We start from the raw sequence: 20,388 nt of genomic DNA, 5'->3' as shown, positions 1-20,388 counted from the left end.
TGAAATACGTGCGGTACTTAATATTTTGTGCATTGAAATTAATTTAATCTTACCTGTTTGGGTTTCCCATCGCTCCCGAATTGCATCAGGTGAAAGTAGGCGGGAAGGGTCGGATCCATGAGGTGAATGCCTTTATTGCATTGCTTGTAGGCCCGGAGGAGCAGGATGATGGGCTTCATCCAGGCCCAACAAGCTCACTTGGCCAACAGGAACCCTGCGATGGGCCAATCCACCCCCACAATGGTGGATCCCCCCCCCCGCGATCTCCATTGCTGGCTGGACCCCTGGATGTCATTGCTGGCTGATCATCCACCCCCACCAATCTCCGTTGCTGGCCAACCCCGCCGTGCCCCCACCCCGGATGTCGTCCACATCCCCCCCACCCCTCTGATTTTTTCCAAGTCCAATGGTCTCTCCTTTCTGTCCCCCTCTCTAATTTGCAGCTCCTTTCACTGCCGACAGGCAGCCAGCCTATCAATCTGGCTGCCTGGCATGTGGGAAACCTGGAAGTTCAAATACGTACCTTCAATTAAGTTGTGATCACAAATTGCGATGCACTCCATTTGCTTCTGGGTTCCACACGCAAAGATCTGCGGACATGTGGGGTACCCAGCTCGGAGTAAAAATCGTGCCCTATCAGTCCAACAGCTCTACAGGTGAGAGTCAAAATTACAGCTGCCTTGAACTTTTTTGCCATAGGGAACTTCAAAACCTATGGGACGGCCATATAGTTTCACTATCATAGAAAAGTTAATGCACTGCCCAAACAAGTTGTATGAAAGGAAAAAATGCATTTCATTTTGTATTTGTTTTGTCAATCTGAAGGCTTTTCAAACTGACTGGTAAAAATACAAGAAATTTAAATGGCAGATTTTAAAATGAAAAATCTGTATATCACATGTGTCTAATGTTCACAACATCCCCAATAACTGTTATGTTTCTCAGTGGCAGACACTAGTAGAGAACTATGGTGCTGGTGAATCCCCTAACACCAGTTAGAGAAGTTACATAAACTGGTTGGGTGTTCAATGGATAATGCTTGTACCAGTAGCCCTTAATTAGCAATAGGTGTCTGGATCAAATTGTATGGAAGGATCAAGGTAAGTATATGTAGATACAATACTTGGCATAGCCAAATGCAGATTGGTAACATAAACACCTTTGTGTTCCTTAGTGGTCCAAAGTTTCTGTAGCAAGGCTTGTTCAAACAATTAGCCTTGGTTCAGTGGTAGCACTCTTCCCTCTGAGTCAGAAGGTTGTGGGTTTAAGCCTCACTCCAGTGACTTAAGCACATAATCTAGACTGACACCAGTTCAATATTAAGAGAATGCTGCCCTTTGGATGAAATATTAAACTGAGGTTGATGTAAAAGATCCCATGGCATTACTCAAAGAGCAGGGGATTTCTTCTGGTGTCCTCAATCAAGGCCACCAAAAACAGATTAACTGGTCATTTATCTCATTGCCATTTGTCAGAGCACAAATTGGCTGCTGTGTTTCCCTACATTGCAACAATGACTATACTTCATTGGCTGTGAAATGCTTTGGGACATCCTGAGGTTGTGAAAGATGAATATAAGTTGTTTCTTTTTTTCATGCCCAAGGCTGCTCTCCCAACTGACCAAAGCTGATCGGCTGACATCCTTAATTTCTTACAAACCTTTCCTAATAGATGATTCTATTACAGCTGATTAATATTTTAATTTCTATCCCACCCACAGCAGGGAGGCCACTCTAGTTTAATTCGTAACTGTACTCTCAATACATTATCCTCCTTGTCCTTACCATCTTTTGATACAGTTAACCACACCATCATTCTCCACCACCTCACCCTGTGGCACCACCCTCAGATAGGTCAATTTCCTACCTCCCCCATATAGCCAGAACTTATTCTGCAATGGTTTTTCTTTTGTGCCTAGTCACCTTTGCATCATTGTCCCCCTACTATTTCTTATCTATATGTTGCCACATGGTTACAATATCCATAAGCATGGGGCCAGCCTTCATAGGTATGCCAATGATACACAACTTCATCTCTCCACCATTGCCCTCAATCCAAAAATTGTTATGCTGTCTGATTGCTTGTACAATGTTAAGTCATGATTGAGCTAGAACTTTCTGCAGCTCAACATTGGAAAGAAGCTATCCTCTTTGGATCTCGCCAGAAACTTTGCATCTTAGCCCTTGATCTCATCCACTTCCCAGCTGCTCACTGAGGCTGAACCCAAGTGTTCTGTTCAAATATGAACTGAACTTCAAACCCCACATGCAGTCCATCATCAGGACTGCCTACTCCTGCGTATGAAATATTGCCATTCTGTGTTTCTACCTCACTTCCACCCACCAGAAATCCTTGTGTGTGTCTTTCTCCCCTCCAGGCTCAACTTCAACACTCTCTTTGCCAGCCTCCTAAGTGCCATTCTACATAAGTTCCAACATTCAGACTCCTCCTGCTGCCCACATAATAACCAATCTGAAGTCCTGATCATCTATCGTGCCCTTCCTTGACAATCTCCAGTAACTTCCTGTCCATTGAATTGAATTCAAATTCTTCAGCATGTTTATAAATTGCAAGTTGTTTCTTTCTTTCGTGCCCAAGGTAGCTCTCCCAACTGACCAAAACCTATCGGCTGGCATCCTTAATTTCATGGCCTCAATCTGTCCTGCTGTGCTCTTATAAAAATATTTCCTGACATCTTACTTAAATCTTGTCTTGAGGATTTTATATGCACGCTGTATAGTCCTACCATCCCTTTTCATCTCAAATAACCTATCCAACCAAAATGAGTCCAATCCCTTCATTTAAAAGAAAACCTAAATCATATCCCCTCTAACTGTTTCTCCAAAGTAAATAGCCTAACTCTTACAGCCTATCCTCATAATCAGGAGTCTAAGGTTTGGCATCACCATGATCTTCTGCACCCTCTTCACAGCCTTGATATCCTTCACCACCTGTGGGGACCAAAACTGGCCACAATACTGAAGTTATAGAAGGCTGTAATACATCTGTACTGAAGTATAGTACTGCTCATTTTGGTTCTAGCGATAAAACCTAAAACCCTATTTGCTTTCCCCATAGCCACTTCACATTGTGCACCTTTAATGTATGATCAGCTTTTACCCCCAGGACTGTCTTGATCTTATGTTTTAATGGGTGCCCTTGCATGGTAAAGATTAGCTTGGAATATCCTAACACCAAATGCATAGCACTGTGTTTATCCACATTAACAGGACACCTGTTACACATATGCCTATTCCCCCTTCTTGTCTAGGCTGGCCTGAAACCCATTGATTTGGTCTGAATTACTATCCCTTTGCATATTTTCATGTAATTAGCAAATTTAAGAATGGTTCCATTAATCGTAGTATAGTGGTTATGGTATTGGACTAGCCAGAGAGCTTGAGTTCAAATCCCAACATGGCAAGTTGTGAAACTGAATTCAGTAAGTTTGTAATTTGAGTTAGCACCAGAAAAAAATGACCATTAAAGCTGCCAGATTGTCACAGAAACTCAACAGGTTCACTAATGCCCTTCAAGGGGATCCGCCACCCCTACTTGATCTGGTCGACATGTGACTCCAGTCCCACAATACATGATTGACTCTTAATGGCCTCTGAAGTGGCCTAGGAAGTCACTCAGTTGTAAACAATCACTACAGAACACAATCATGAAGAAATATCAGACAGACCTACTGGCAATGACCCAGGCCTCGGATCAAGACAAGGCTCAAGCAATCCAAGCCTAGTCAACCCTGCAAAGTCCTCCTCACTGGGGACTAGTGTTCAAGTTGGGAGAGCTGTTCCATGAACTAGTCAAGCAACTCGACAGATATATTCACAAAGTCCAACTGTTGTTTCCTAAACCAATTTATACTAATTGCTGCCTCTTTCTGCTAACATTCTAATGCACCTGAATTCACTATCTACTCTTATGCCTCCTTGATTTTGAACTCTTCATTGGTATGATTAATTATCCATCAATTTTATCCTCTGAATAACTTTGGAGGTTTCTGTTAGATCATCTCAAAATAAAAAACAGAAGAAAAAGAAAGATGAACAGATAAATTATATAGGAGCTTTAACATAGAAAAGGTTCCAAGACACTTCACAGATAGTGGTTGGGAATGGGAATAGAGAGAGATTAGGAAATTGTGTGAAAAGCTTGCTAAAAGCGATGGGTTTTTTGAAGGTTATAACACCAATGGTGGGGCGAAGAGGCAGGGATTAATAGAAGGCGATTCAGAGGAGCAGAGCATTTAGGGAGGGCCAATAGGCCAGAGGCGCTTCCGGAGAGAGGAGGGGCATTATTGTGGAGGAATTAATAAACAAGAGATAGGATAGGATATGAGTGGCAGAAAAGCCATTTGCTGCAGATACGCCAGCTGCGTTTGGACAGGTAGTCCCATTGAGAAGGTGAAAGGCTTTGGAGGAGGATGGGATGATTAACTATATTGATCCCACAGATAGGCCCAGCAGGACTAGATAAAGCACCATAATCGCAGCTACATAGGTGCCCAACTTCCTCAAAATGTTCCTGACAGATGCTTGATACTTGGCATTATCTTGGTCACCTTGTGCTGCACCCTCTCAAGGGCAGGAGTTTCCTTATGGCTGACTAGATAAAGGCAGCATCGCTAGTGGTTGAAGAGTAGGCTGCCTAAGCCACCATGACAGCTACAGAGGTTTGCGACCAATAGAAAATCTGTTAGGGGAGGCACGAGGAGAAAAAGTGCATGAATTCAGTTGAAACAAACATACATTCAAAAAGGAATCTGAGTGGTTAAAAACGTATCATTTGTCTACCAAACAGAGTGGGATGGGGAAAGGTAGTAAGAGATGCAAGAGTCCTAGCTATGGTTTTTTTTCATTTTTATCTAATCAATCATTCACATTGCTTATTCCTTCCAACATTTTTCAACTTTCTCATGCATGCGTTGCTCAAGTTTGTTTCCCCACTTTGTAAATGGGAGAGTAGAAAACCTTAGGTGGAACTTCCATCATCCTCAAGTTCTGATTCCTAGTGACTGATTGATGGAAGCATAGGCTGATACCTGTGAAATTGTCCTGAGCTACAAATAATGAAAATAGGAAAAGGAGGGGAGAAAAAAAAGAATGTGGAGAAGAGGATGTAGTAGTTACAGGAACAAATGAACCATGCACTTGTTTACAATAAAACAGCATTAAAACATTTGATTGTAGATTTTTATTGTGTAAGCATAAGCCCAAAAAATGCAGTTTGTAAAAAAAAAATCAAGTAAACTGACATGCAGATGCCATTAATTACTGAACAGACATTTTTTGTATCTTCTACACTGATCCTGAAATACGCACATTACAATCTCAACGGTTTTATATTGCAAACAAAGCAACACATCAGGTTTTTTTTTACCTGTTATGGTCTGGTGGGGGTAACATCATTTTAAGGGAGGGAAGGAAAGAGGAAGGAAGCAGAATAAGTATGTGGCGGTTAAGAACTTTTCAGTACAACCTCTTCATTCAGTTGTGTACCCAGCAGAGAGAACCCAAACTGTGAACTCCCTCAATAAAATTCTATTAAGACTCTGAATTTTTGGAACATTCCGATGAAAGTAAAATAAATTGATGGGATTTACAAAGATTGTGAAGTCCAACACGTAGATACCAACAGAGAAAGTAACTACATTTTCACATTATTACAATCACTTGCTGTTTAGTTCAACAGATTGAACAAAACTAAATTTTAACAATACAGTGAAACCTCTTTTATCCACACTCCCTTATCCATCTCCAGATTGTCTGCCAGAAATTTCACAGGACAAAGCCTAGCACAAGAAGTTGCCTCAACACACAGACCATTAAACAACCATGTCCTTCTGACTGACATTAAACAACCCCTCAGCCCAAGGAAGATTAATTTCATTTTATGTTATTTGTATTGTACCTATCTTCATTTGTGTACCTAGGATTTTGAGGTATCGGACATGCAAGGCAAAATTTGTAACTCTTGTTTATCTGCCAATTTCCATCATCAACAAAGGGCTGCTTTCAATTATGAGTTGTAAACAATTTTACAACACCAAGTTATAGTCCAGCAATTTTATTTTAAATTCACAAGCTTTCGGAGACTTCCTCCTTCCTCAGGTAAACATTTACCTGAGGAAGGAGGAAGTCTCCGAAAGCTTGTGAATTTAAAATAAAATTGCTGGACTATAACTTGGTGTTGTAAAATTGTTTACAATTGTCAACCCCAGTCCATCACCGGCATCTCCACATCATTTCAATTATGAGGGATGATGGAGGTTTCATTAAATGAAACTGATGAGAAAACTTCGAAACTTGGGACAACAACTGCACAAAAAGGAATGTGGAGGTCAGGCATGTGAATGCACACTTATTCGGGCCTCACCATGATTGAATTTCTAGCAGGCATCAGAGCTGAAAAAGCAGTGTTCCAACATACTGTGTCATCCAGTTTCCCATTTTTGATATGTAAATGGATTGAAGCATGACAAACTGAACTTTCATTTTGTCAAAATAGCCATCAACTTAATTGTTTTATGAACAGTGACTCACTTTACTTTTAGCTCCATCATCCAGTTAACAAAACACACAAGTACAAGTATTCTGTTGTTGCAGAAGATATCCAAAGGCACAAGGCAAAACCTTTCACGGTTTACTCATTCTTCTTATCATGTCTGTCAACAAGATTCTGAAAAGGGTACAGTAACAACAGATTTTAGTAATTATTTGGCTAACAGCAATAAACACCTAGAAACTTTGTCCTTCAATTTTACATTAATTATATTTACTGCAGTCAAGCAGCTAATCACTTTAGCAGGTCAATAATGAGTGGGCTGAATTATTAGGAATGAAGCAACACTGTATCAAGTGTAGCTGGATGCGGGTTCACACTCAGCCTTTTTCCTCCTCCTCCAAATTAATAAGCTACATTGTGACTTAATATTCTCAACCATGCAGTTGTGGGAAAGCACCACACTATGACCTATCAAAAGAATGCGACTAACAGCCAGACCACTGTCTCACAACTCATAGCAGAGGCCTGGGAACAGATCACATGGCTACACTCTGACGTGTGGAAGGGCCAGGTAATCTGTAGAAGAAGAATTGGGGAAGAAAGGAAAACTTACAAAACAAAGCATTCAATTACCAATCCAGACTGCCATGCAAAACACTTACAAATAAATAATGCAGCATGACAAATAACATGTATTTATCTAATATCTTCAATGTAAAAAACAATCCAAGGCCAAGGAACAGACACCGAGTCATGGAGGGAGAGATTAGGACTGGTGATGAAAATCTTGTTGGAAAAGATGGGCTTTCAGAAAGCTTTTAAAGGGATGAGAGAGAGGTGGAGAGGTAAAGGGTTTTAGGGAGGAAGTTCAAGAAAAAGGGGGAAAGGTGGCTGGAGACTGCCACCAAACGTGGAGTGGGGTTGCAGAAAACGCCAGCCAGGATACTGAAAGGTATGGGAGAGGGTACAAGGCTGGAGGAAGTTGTATAGTGTTGGGTGAAGCTGCGAGGAAGGAAAAGTAACAGTAAAGGCAGCTTATGGAGGTTCTCAATCTTGGAGGCGAAGAAATCCACAAACTCTTTGCATTTGATGTTGGAGGTGGCAGGATTGGGGTAAAGGGGTTTAATGAGGCAGTTAGTGATGGCGAAAAGGATGATTCTGGAGTAGGCAGTTATGGCTGAAGAGAGTGAGGTGTGGTAAAGCAACATGGTTGATGGATCACTAGACTGGATGTATACCAGAAAGCAGTCAGGCTTAATTGGTTTAAATAGAAGTGCACACTTAGTCTAAGGTTTGTGCCTAATTACGTGTATTTTGAAAATGTTGACCTTTTAAAACTGAGACAGTTCACATTTTAAAAAGCTGCGTCAGCCATTTCGTCATTTGAAAATGATGTTGGGTCAAGAAAGTATCTCTAAAGCAGAAGTATGGCACAGGGTTTAAAAGGCCAGTCCAAAACAGTCAATTGTACTTCTTGCTGCTCTGCCTTGATACATGCTGTTGCTCCTCTGACTCCCTGCTTTAAATCTCACTAAGGTGTCTCCGTTCTGGGCCCCATAGAAGCCACCCAAGTGCCATTCATGCTGCCAGAGAGAAGCAATGTTGGATTGGGCACACAGCAGAAAAGCTGTCAACTGCAAAAGGTGCTGATCTGTTTCTGTTCTGACTCTTTACTACTACGGTTAGAAAACAATCCTAAATAGTGGACAGAGCCTGTTGACTATAAATCCTAGACGGCTGATGATTGTAAAAGATATTCCTCTGCTGTTGCTCTTACTCTTTTCTGCCTGTTGCCAGAATATCTAGTTGAGGAATTAGCTCTGAATCCAAGGATGGGTTGGCGAGTAGTGTCACCACCACCAATAGGGAGGGAGAAAAAGAGAGACAAGGATGTAAAGAGAGAGAACCTGTGGAAGGTTAATCAGAGTAGTAACAAAAGTTAATCAAGATTTTTTTTTAGTCGGGGTAATCAGAATGGCTGTAATACTTTATTGTATTACTATAATAATTTAAATGGAGAAGTTTTCTTACCTGTATCTTGTCATGCTCCTTCAGAAGACGGTCATATTCTCTAGTCAGTCCTTCACATTGTTTTTTGATTAAAGCCATTTCAATCTGTGACTTCTCAAGAGCTTTGCCACAAAAAAACAGAAAAAAAAGTTACAAGAACTTAAAATATAGAATGAAAAAAAAATCTGATTTCTAAATGAAACCTTTACAATCTGCACTGTTGTTTAACAATAGGTGAAACTTTCAATAAGTTCCGTTAATTGTCAAAGATGATTCAATTCCAGCATTCTTCCCAGATATTGCATTCCATGGAGCTCCTAACAGAGCTGGAGCTGAAGTGTTGTACAGATCATTGTTACCCTTTACAAGTTATTTATGCAAACAGATTCAATAGCCCAGTCATACACTATTAACTGACTTCTGAAGAGCCACCTTGATCCATTTATTGAAATTGATTTCCTTCTTTTGGGATACTATATACCTATCTGGTCCTGAGGATATGTGGTCTTTTACCCATAACACCATTGGTCAAGTAGGATATGTGGAATAGATAACACTAGAGAAGAAATAAAGCCTTTGCTGATTTGACTCCCAAATATCTGATTATGAAAGGAATTAAAGCTTACAAGGGATATGTAAACTTAGAGACACATCTCTTCCCTGGCTGACAAGAGCTCCTAAGCGGCAATATTGCTTGTGGTTTCAGGAAAAAAACTGGCAAACCACATTTCTCAAAAATCTTGTGCTGACAAGTTGATACGGCTGTTAAAAAAGCATACGGGATCCTGGGCTTTATAAATAGAGGCAAAGAGTACAAAAGCAAGGAAGTTATGCTAAACCTTCATAAAATACTGGTTGGGCCTCAGCTGAAGTTTTATGTCCGATTCTGGGCACCACAGTTTAGGAAGAATGTCAAGGCCTTGGAGAGGGTGCAGAGGAGATTTACTAGAATCATACTAGGGATGAGGGACCTCAGTTATGTGGAGAGACTAGAGAAGCTTAGAGCAGAGAAAGTTAAGGGGATATTCAATAGAGGTGTTCAAAATTCTGAAGGGTTTTGACAGAGTAAATAAGGAGAAACTGTTTCCAGTGGCAGAGGGTCGGTTAGCAGAGGATACAGATTTAAGGTGATCAGCAAGAGCCAGAGACGATATGAGGAAACATTTTTTTAATGCAGCGAGTTGTTATGATTTGGAATGCACTGCCTTAAAGGGTGGTGGAAGCAGATTCAATAGTAACTTTTAAACAGGAATTGAAAAGGAAAAATTTGCAGGGCTATGGGGAAGCAGCAGGGGAGTGGGACTAATTGGATAGCTCTTTCAAAGAGCTGGCACAGGCACGATGGGCTGAATGGCCTCCTTCTGTGCTGTATGATTCTATGGTAGATTCACACATTAAATAGATTTGATGTGCGAGCAGCTGGGAGAAACAAGTTACAAAAACGAGTAACTTGAATTTATGCTGAAATGTATCACTGCACATTTGTGTGTATTACGTAACAGATACAAGATACAAAACAGAAAGATATAAGATTACAAACAAAATACAGAATTAATCACCTGGGAGAACATGCAAGGAGAACTTACGACAATTCTCCCTCATATTTTCTCTACTTTCCTGTAGGGAAAATACCCATGCAGCAATTGAGAAGCAAATTAATAGTTTGGGAATTCAGCATGTAGTGGAAGAATAAAATGGATAAACCCTGCCCACTGCACAGCTGTAGAAGCTATATTTGAAAACGTGTCCAATTTTTGGAGGTCACCTCTTTTTGAAACATCTGAATATTTTCACACTTGAATTAGTGTCACTGCCAAGTTGATTGTGCAGCATTCCCAATCATCTTTTGGAAAATAAGCCTTTTCTTTTCATACGCATGATCCTTATATGGTTCTTAAATCAACAATACAGAACACCTTTAAACAAAGTCTTACTATTCAATATTCTAAAATTACTTAAGAGTAAAAATGGTCAACTCGAAAATATTAACTTCTCTTCACTACAAGAGTGGTTACTAACATGAAAAAAAACCTCATAATTTGACCTTCTGAAGGATAAAATGCTCTTATCTTGAGAAAATCATTAAATCTATGCAACACAAACAAGATCATATGAAGCTTGCATTAATTTTTGCTCACACCTCCAAACAGGTATCAACTACTTGTTTCTTGAATTGTTGATCCCTAAACAGATGCCTGTGGCCAATTCAAAACCTTACTTTGCTTCAAAATCTTTTTTTTACATAAACCATTGCACCGTCATTTTATTCTATATAATTACTGTTTTGTGAGGTTTTATTTTAGCCCTTAAAATTGCACATTTTACTCATAGCATTCCTATTGCAATACAAAATTCTGCATTTGAATCTTTGACTGCTAGGACATTTCAAGACAAATCAGTCCAAACTTAGAAGAAAAATGTGCTTAATTCAAGATTTTAATCAATCAATCTCCTACTGTTATTGGCCAATGAACAGTAAAAGTCAGAAAAACACAAATACATTAAATTCTTCAAAGGAAGTGGCTGTTGAACAATTGGCCAGATTTTAAAGCCTGCAAAAGTGCAACAAATTAGTTGTTCTGAGGGTTCCTTTAATGGCTCAGCAAGTTTATCCAAGCTAAGCAATACAAACTAGGAAGATCCCAAGCTTGATCCCCAGTTTGTACTGAATTAATTGGTCTCAGCCTGGGTGGCAATAGGGCACTATATTGGTTTCAGCGCCACTGGGAAAGAGATTAATCAAAGAAAACTGTTTGGATCCCCAGTCAGACATTCAGGTTAAATTAATCTTGGGTAAACAAGATGTGACAGTACAAGTTATATATTTTTAATATAGTCTTACAAATTCCAAGTTTGCCTTTGTTATTCCCTCGTGTTAGAGTCACCAGTCTTCTGTATGTGGGCTCGTGTCACTCACAAACAGGAATCTGCTTTTACAACCCAGTATCTAGATGTACAATAGTGTAACCAATGGGAAGGGTGTGTAACAATGAGACTCCCCTTGTTATGTGAAGTGAATATTGCAAACCTCATGTGCATTTCTTCAATTTTCTGAAAGGTGGACTGCTCAACACTTCAGTGAGACAAGGCCAAATACGAATTGTTAACAGTCAGAAGTGAATGTACTGAGTAACAGCTGTAGCAAACCTTACCTAGTACAACTTTGCTTCAGTTCCTCTTCTAAATATTAATAAAAATACACCAAATGACCCTTTTAGCAGGTTTAAAAAAAACATTTTAATTGGACAGTCTTTTTCTATGAATCCTGACCAGCTGTCTAAGCCTAGTCCAGCTTTCATATTAAAGTAGACTGCCTCCTCCTAGACTTGCTCAGCAACCTTTATTGGAGCCTGAACATGTGTTTCCCTCTCCTGTGTTCACAGGAAGTGGAGGTGGGGGCAGCTCAACCTCCAAACTCTTCCCTGTCCAGTGGTTGGTTGGTAGAGCTGCCAATTAAACTCCCTTCTATACTTGGAAAATTGGTTAAAAATCCTAAAATACAACGTATTATTTATTTTACAAAAGGTTATAAATTTTTATGTCCTACCTTCTGTGGTTTTCTTCAATTCCGCCTTTAGTCTCTCTATTTCTTTAATCAGCTTATCATTTTCCTCTTCCATTTTGTTACTTCCATCACCTTTACCTCTACTTACAGCCTATTGATAAAAAACATATTAAGTATGAAAGCTTTAGTGAGATGTGAAGTGTAATAAAAAATACAATTTGCATTAGATACATTGTTCATCTTGCAGGAAAACAGTCATAGGTCTAATGGTGATGTAGTTCATTTTACTTTTGGTTCAATCTGTCAGCTGGGACGATCTACAATAGCAGAACAAGTCAAGAAACTGCAGGATGTAGAGGTCTAATAGTTGAGTTTTTTTTCCAAAAATAGAGTGCAAGCGCTTGCAATGGCTTAGTGTGTAAATACCCCACCTTGTGTGACTGAACCAAGAAAGTTTAGAATCGGTCCTGGCCTGTAGTGGGTTATCAGATCTAAACAAGGGTGGTAGTAGGTGTGCTAGAAATGGCCTCAGTGCTCCTAGAAGCCAGGATTATATGTCCTTGCTGTGATGCGTGTATGTGTTGGGCAAGGATGGGATCAGGTTCTGAGCTGTGGTGCCTCCCCCGTAGAGTAGCCTGCATATATTTACTGACTTGGCTCACACACAAAGATTGGTCACTTGGACAATGTACACGATGCTGCTGACACCTGTGGAACCGTGCTCCAGTTGGTACTTTCAAGAGAGGAGAGAGGAGAAAATAAACAGGAAGAATATTGTTGAATGCTATTATTCTCAATTCAATGTAACTGTTAAGTTTTAAGAACATAGAAACGAGAGTAGGCTATTCAGCCCCTCGAATCTGTTCTGCCATTCAATTAGATCATGGCTGATCTGTATGTTAACTCCATTTAACCACCTTGATTCCATATCTGTTAATACCCTTGCCTAACAAAAACCTCAGTATCAATTCCAGTTTTGAAATTTTCAATTGACCAAGCCTCAACAGCTTTTTGTGGGAGAGTGTTCCAGATTGTCACTACCCTTTGTGTGAAGAAGTGCTTCCTGACATCACCCTGAACTGATTTTAAGGAATCCCCCACCAGAGGAAATAGTTCCTCTCTATCTATCTACCCTATCCTTTAATCATCTTAAACACCTTAATTAGGTCACCCCTTAATCTTCTATACTCAAGGGAGTACCAGCCTAGTCTATGCAACGTGGCTCATAATTTAACCCTTTTAGCCCCGGTATCATTCTGGTGAATCTGCACCGCATTCCCTTCAAGGCCAATATATCCTTCCTAAGGTGTGGTGCCCAGAACTGAACACAGTACACCAGATGGGGTTTAACCAGAACTTTATACAACTGTAGCATAACTTCTACCCCTTTGTATTCCAGCCCCCTTGAGATGAAGACTAACATGCCATTAGTCTTTTAAATTTTTTTTGGTATCTGTCCACTAGATTTTAGTGATTTCTGTACATGGACCCCTAAATCTCTCTGCTCCTCCACAGTTCCTAGCTTCTCACCATTTAGAAAATTCTCTGATCTATCTTTTTTGGGTACAAAATGGATACCTCACACTTCTCCACATTGAACTCCATCTGCCACAGTTTTGCTCACTGACATAATCTATCAAGATCTCTTTGCAACTTTCTGATCCCATCTACACTATATATTGTGCCACACCTGACTACACACTCAGTCTTTGACAAAGCCATTCAACAGTAAAAATAAAAAGGTAGTTTAAGATTATCACTTCCTTGATGTTCTTTACTAGCAAAGAATACCTATAAATTCAATGAAAGTGTATTAGAGCAGTACTGGGATCTGTCCTTCAAGTCCATTTCAGATAGCTCACTGCAGCAGATTTGGAAGCCGGTCAATGTTTGTAGACCCTGAACATCTGTGGAGGCAGAGACCTGCCACTGCTGATCCCAATGAAATTTGCGAGGTCAGGATGCAGGGCCAAGAGAAGCAAGCCAGCAAAAGACACAGCACGCCACAGCACGTGACTGGCTGGTCGGGGGTGGGATGGGAGGGGGGGGGGAAAAAGACAGAAACTAAAAGAGTTGCACCCCTTTGTAAGTGAGCTGCTTTTAAACAGCTTTGATCCTCTTCTTTTGAGTAAATTCTGTTGGTAGTCAGGGAGGTGGCCGAATGAGACCAGACATATCTACTGACAATTTGCCAGGAGTGCGAGAGGGTGGGAACTCCAAGCCTTTCGGAATCCCCACCCGACTCCAGTTTTAAAGGGGGGAGGGGGGGGGGGAACGAGCACGGTGCACACGAGCCCCAAAGCGGGCGGTGCACCTCGGGGACATGGAGGCCCTACTGATCTTAATTCCCAGGCCTCATTTACATAAATGTTCCCAGAGTCCCACCTGACACCTTTCCAGATCCACTACCTGGCCAGCGGGCGTGAGCGGGAATTTGGCGGCAGGAGGCCGCAGCCAGGGACCCGTGCTAATGGTCCTGGGCTGTCAGTGGGGGGAGGGGGAGGGAGGTTCCAGCTAAGTTTGCAACTGCCCTGGTATACTCCCATTGGAACCTGCCAGAATGGCCGCAGATTTTCAGTGTCGAGTTTTTAAATCAAGACAGATACAGGTCACAGTTTGCTGGTTTATGATTCTGTCTTATTGTACATTTCTGCAAGTTCACAAGCTGTTGTAAGGCCACTTCATATAATGAGATGGGTCTATGCCCCTTAATACCAAAGTAGAATCTAGTCCACCACACATCTAAGGGGGCAGGTGAGGAGAAAGTCATGTGGGGGGGGGGGGGGGGGAGGGTAAGATAGGTAGAATAATTTCAGTAAGAACATTCCTTAAGTAATTTCTACATCACTGAAATAACCAGTTCTGACTTCACAGATTGCTAATTCATACAAATCACCTGAGGGTCTGGAACACAATTCTTCCAATTGTGGAAAAGTTTGTGCCTTCATCTACCATCATTCATGCTCTTTTCAGACACCTTACTAATGCCCCCCAAGTGCCATTACCTTTAATTCAACTGGGAAAGCCAGATGATCCTGCCAGCAGCATTTGTCCAGAGCCAATATCAAAGCTGCTCTGTAGCTGGTCAACAGAAATCATGTTTCTGTGGGGTATCAGGAGTTTTTTTTTTACAATTCGTTCTTTCCCCTTGATCAATAGATCAAACACTACACATCAATGGAGCCATTCAACACTCCAAACTGAGAATGTGCAAAACTGGATTAATTAATGCAGGTAGGAATTCACACGTGTGATTCTGTGGGTTTGGAGTGCATAGGTCTTAATTTTAAAGTCACTAAACAGTTTATAAATACAAGTACAAACTGCGTTTTGGATGTCTTTCAAGTGCATGGAATAAGCAATAGGTCATAAAAAGTAAAAGACATACAATAGATCTTAACAAGGCTCATACTTGAATTACCTTTTTCAGTTCTTCATTTTCCTCCATGTACCTTTTGGCTGCATCATTAGAATTATCTGCTTGAACTTTAAGTGCCTGATTTTCTCCCATTGCAGTTGCCAGTTCTGAGATAAGAGTGATCATACGTCTAAGAACACTATAAAAAAATTGTGTAAATAGTATACAATTGTTAGAAACTGATTTAATATATACACTTTAGAAAGCTTTCACAGCTGAATGAAATAAACATGATTTTAAGGCAAGAGTACATGGTACAAGGAGTAGGATCTGGGTAATGAGGGAGGCACCCATGTGGAGACTGTGTATTGATGAAGAGAAATCCAGCACATAGGTGTACTCAGGCCACTTTTGTAAGTTTCCAATAGATTAGCTCAAAAGCTGGGAGCAAGTTGCCTCTATACAGTTTCAGTTGAGGAATACTGTAATTTAGAGGGGAAGGGAGGAAAGTGGGGGGAAAAAATCTTTATTTCATGTTTTAAACAGGCCAGAGCATCGGATTCAAAAAGATTTCTATTACTGCCTCAATGTTATCTTCACAATTCCTTTACATTTCTCATCAGCATTGCATTGCCAGACTACTAGTTTGTAATGTTTAACAGTAAATCATTCTTTTGAATTGAGTAGCAGGCTTGTAAAGATTAGGCTTGTTGTTTCTTAACAGTACGATACCCTTTGTGTTATTTGTTTTCCCTCTTACATTTTGGCTTGTCACACACCCAAAATAAAACTTTTGGGAAGCCCATTTTCCGATTAACCCAATTACAAAAATATCAAATTAAAAAAATAATTAGCCACAGCCAAGAACATGTCCAGCTCCCTTTTGAATGCTTGCAGCGAATCCACACTCACCGCTCGAGCTAACAACTTGTCTCACAGGTCGATGAGCCTCTGCAAAAAGATAAACCTCCTGACATTTAACCTAGTTCTATGCTGTATTCATATCCCCTGGTTCTCTCCACCCTATCTATTTCATATAGTGTGGTCCCTTTATTATTTTAAAGGCATCAATCAAATATCCCCAAAGTTTACACTTTTATAGAGTAAAAAGACCCAGCTCTCTAAGCCTATATCAATGGCAATGTGCCTTCTGTAGATCTGTGAATGACACCTGGCATCAACTAAGAGGGGAGAATGGACATTTCTGAAATGGTGCCAGCCTAGATTTCGTGCTCAAGCGTCTGGAGCGGGGCTGATCCTACAACTTCTGACTCAGAGGCGAGAGTGCTACCACTGAGCCAAGGCGAACACCTTAAACCAAGAATTAGCATTCCTATTGCAGACATTAATTTATACTGTTTAGACACAAATCTGAAGTATGTGCAAATTTACAAGTTGCCCACATTATTTGCTATAGTTTAAACAGGAGTCTTGGTGTACTATGTAAAGTCTTCATGCTTACTTGGAATTTGAGGAAGGTGATAAAAGGAATACATAGTCTAATACACTCCTGGCCTAGTATGTATTTTTGTCAACTACTTTTGTTCCATATGTCTACAACCGTTACTGTGAAAATAGTTCAAATGAATTGGGCTTCGTTCTTTAAGAATTTAGTGCTGTGCATAGGTTGCGACAGGCAACAGTGGTTTCCTCAACACCATCTTCCCCCCTCACTGCATTCATTGACCTCATTCTGAAATCATACCTCCTTTCCCATGAAAGGCAGCGATCAAGTTGATATAAGGAAGATAAAAGCATACATAATAAAAAAAGCTCCATGCTTGCATTGAGTGCTAACAAACATGGAGGGAGGATTCGGAGGAAAACCATACATACAATGGATAACAAACATTCTTTAGCCTCAACAGACATATGATTTATGACAAAAGTAGAAAGACATTATCACCTACAACACAGGTTTTCAAACGAAGGTCCCTACCCTTGTGGATCTGCAAGAGAAGTTGTCAGATTTCTTTCTGTCTGGGCAGGGCATTTTTTTTTATTCGTTCCTGGGATGTGGGCGTCGCTGGCGAGGCCGGCATTTATTGCCCATCCCTAATTGCCCTGGAGAAGGTGGTGGTGAGCCGTCTTCTTGAACCGCTGCAGTCCGTGTGGTGAAGGTTCTCCCACAGTGCTGTTAGGAAGGGAGTTCCAGGATTTTGACCAGGCGACGATGAAGGAACGGTGATATAGTTCCAAGTCGGGATGGTGTGTAACTTGGAGGGGAACGTGCAGGTGGTGTTGTTCCCACGTGCCTGCTGCTCTTGTCCTTCTAGGTGGTAGAGGTCGCGGGTTTGGGAGGTGCTGTCGAAGAAGCCTTGGCGAGTTGCTGCAGTGCATCCTGTGGATGGTACACACTGCAGCCACAGTGCGCCTATGGTGAAGGGAGTGAATGTTTAGGGTGGTAGAAGGGGTGCCAATCAAGCGGGCTGCTTTGTCCTGGATGGTGTCGAGCTTCGTGAGTGTTGTTGGAGCTGCACTCATCCAGGCAAGTGGAGAATATTCCATCACACTCCTGACTTGTGTCTTGTAGATGGTGGAAAGGCTTCGGGGAGTCAGGAGGTGAGTCACTCGCCGCAGAATACCCAGCCTCTGACCTGCTCTTGTAGCCACATTATTTATATGGCTGGTCCAGTTAAGTTTCTGGTCAATGGTGACCCCCAGGATGTTGATGGTGGGGGATTTGGCGATGGTAATGTCATTGAATGTCAAGGGGAGGTGGTTACACTCTCTCTTGTTGGAGATGGTTATTGCCTGGCACTTGCCTGGCACGAATGTTACTTGCCACTTATCAGCCCAAGCCTGGATGTTGTCCAGGTCTTGCTGCATGCGGGCACGGACTGCTTCATTATTTGAGGGGTTGCGAATGGAACTGAACACTGTGCAATCACCAGCGAACATCCCCATTTCTGACCTTATGATGGAGGGAAGGTCATTGATGAAGCAGCTGAAGATGGTTGGGCCTAGGACACTGCCCTGAGGAACTCCTGCAGCAATGTCCTGGGGCTGAGATGATTGGCCTCCAACAACCACTACCATCTTCTTTTGTGCTAGGTATGACTCCAGCCACTGGAGAGTTTTCCCCCTGATTCCCATTGACTTCAATTTTACTAGGGCTCCTTGGTGTCACACTCGGTCAAATGCTGCCTTGATGTCAAGGGCAATCACTCTCACCTCACCTCTGGAATTCAGCTCTTTTGTCCATGTTTGGACCAAGGCTGTAATGAGGTCTGGCGCCGAGTGGTCCTGGCGGAACCCAAACTGAGCATCGGTGAGCAGGTTATTGGTGAGTAAGTGCCGCTTGATAGCACTGTCGATGACACCTTCCATCACTTTGCTGGTGATTGAGAGTAGACTGATGGGGCGGTAATTGGCCGGATTGGATTTGTCCTGCTTTTTATGGACAGGACTTACCTGGGCAATTTTCCACATTGTCGGGTAGATGCCAGTGTTGTAGCTGTACTGGAACAGCTTGGCTGGAGGCGCAGCTACTTCTGGAGCACAAGACTTCAGCACTACAGCCGGGATGATGTCGAGGCCCATAGCCTTTGCTGTATCCAGTGCACTTAGCCGTTTCTTGATATCACGTGGAGTGAATCGAGTTGGCTGAAGACTGGCTTCTGTGATGGTGGGGATATCGGGAGGAGGCCGAGATGGATCATCCACTCGGCACTTCTGGCTGAAGATGGTTGCAAACACTTCAGCCTTGTCTTTTGCACTCACGTGCTCTGTAAGCACAGTAGCACAAGAATTTTGTATTCTATCCATTTTCTTGTATTTTTATGCATTTGCTAACTTACTAGAAGACACACGTTAAAAAAAAATTGCCTGCAATGGTAGCATTGCTTTCCTTTGGGTAACTAATGCTGCCTTTCAGAAGTTAGGACAAGGGTTTCCTGGGAATGTGTCAATATTTGCAAGGGGGTGGGTCGTAACTGAGTTTAAAAACAATTGCTCTACAATGATGAGTGCAGCCTGAAATAAGGTAGTATCCAAGTATGAGCTGTCAGACTTGTCGCTCCACAACACAATGGTGCGCCACAGGCACCTGCACAAGAGCACAGAGGGCAACAACAGAGGGAGCACCGCCACAGGAGGCATTACCCTCGTCAGAGGGCCTACAGACCGAGGCTGAGCTTCCTGGACCTCTCTGAGGAGCAGTGCCTACGGAGGCCGAGTGTGAGTTGCCAGGTGGTCGCAGATATCTGCAGCCCCCTTCATGCTGAGCTGCTCCTGGCGGCATCTCATTACCCATTGCAGTTAAAGTGATCACTGCCCTCAACTTCTCTTCTGGATCATTCCAGGGTGCACTGGGGACATCGCCGGGGTCTCTCACAGTCGTCTGCACACAAGTGCATAAGACAGTCACCAACGGTTTATTTTGCAGGGCGTCGCAGTAAGCCAACTTCCCCACGGACGACCACAGCCAGATGGAGAGGGCAGTGGGTTTCCACTCTGCGGTTGGCTTCTCACGGGTACAGGGTGCAATCGATTGCAAGCATACGGCAATCTGAGCACCTCCACATGAGCCAGGACTGTTCATCAACAGAAAGGGATATCACTCCATCAACACTCAGCTCATTTGTGACCACCGGAGAAGATTTCTTCACGTGTGTGCGAATTTCCCTGGCAGCTGCCATGATTCATTCATTCTGAGGGAAGCCAACATCCCGGCCCTCCTCCACGCACCGAACAGCCTTAAGGGCTGGCTCTTCAGGGACAAGGGATACCCCCCCTGCACACGTGGCTCATGACACCTCTGAGGAACCCCATCAGCGAGGAACAGCGTCGATACAACGACAGCCACATCGCCACCAGGTCTGTAATTGAACATGCGATAGGACTGCTGAAGATGCAATTTCGGTGCCTCGATCGTTCTGGGGGAGCGCTTCAATACACACCAGCGAGAGTGGGTCGAACTGTAGTAGTGTGTTGTGTCCTGTGCAACATGACGCAACAGTGAGGGGTACCGGTTGATGAGGTCCTATGCCCTCATCCACCA

The 20,388-nt window shown here is 42.2% G+C and overlaps 1 protein-coding gene across 1 annotated transcript in view; it reads right to left on the bottom strand.

Moving 5' to 3' along the window:
* Positions 1–6,442: 6,442 nt before the first annotated feature.
* The window catches only part of dus4l (dihydrouridine synthase 4-like (S. cerevisiae)), a 62,691-nt gene continuing 48,745 nt past the window's right edge, over positions 6,443–20,388 (bottom strand). The window contains exons 14-17 of the mRNA XM_068004588.1: positions 15,450–15,585; positions 12,071–12,179; positions 8,545–8,645; positions 6,443–6,687 (exon numbers count right to left, since the gene is read on the bottom strand). Of these exons, the coding sequence (XP_067860689.1) occupies positions 6,652–6,687; positions 8,545–8,645; positions 12,071–12,179; positions 15,450–15,585 (382 nt within the window). The 3' untranslated portion in view covers positions 6,443–6,651. The remainder of the gene's footprint in view (positions 6,688–8,544; positions 8,646–12,070; positions 12,180–15,449; positions 15,586–20,388) is intronic.

Source organism: Heptranchias perlo, chromosome 24 (genome assembly GCF_035084215.1).
Source record: "Heptranchias perlo isolate sHepPer1 chromosome 24, sHepPer1.hap1, whole genome shotgun sequence".
In the NCBI taxonomy this organism is placed as follows: domain Eukaryota; kingdom Metazoa; phylum Chordata; class Chondrichthyes; order Hexanchiformes; family Hexanchidae; genus Heptranchias; species Heptranchias perlo.
Note: the sequence above shows the minus strand (reverse complement) of the source record. Positions and strands in the feature narration are given on the sequence as shown.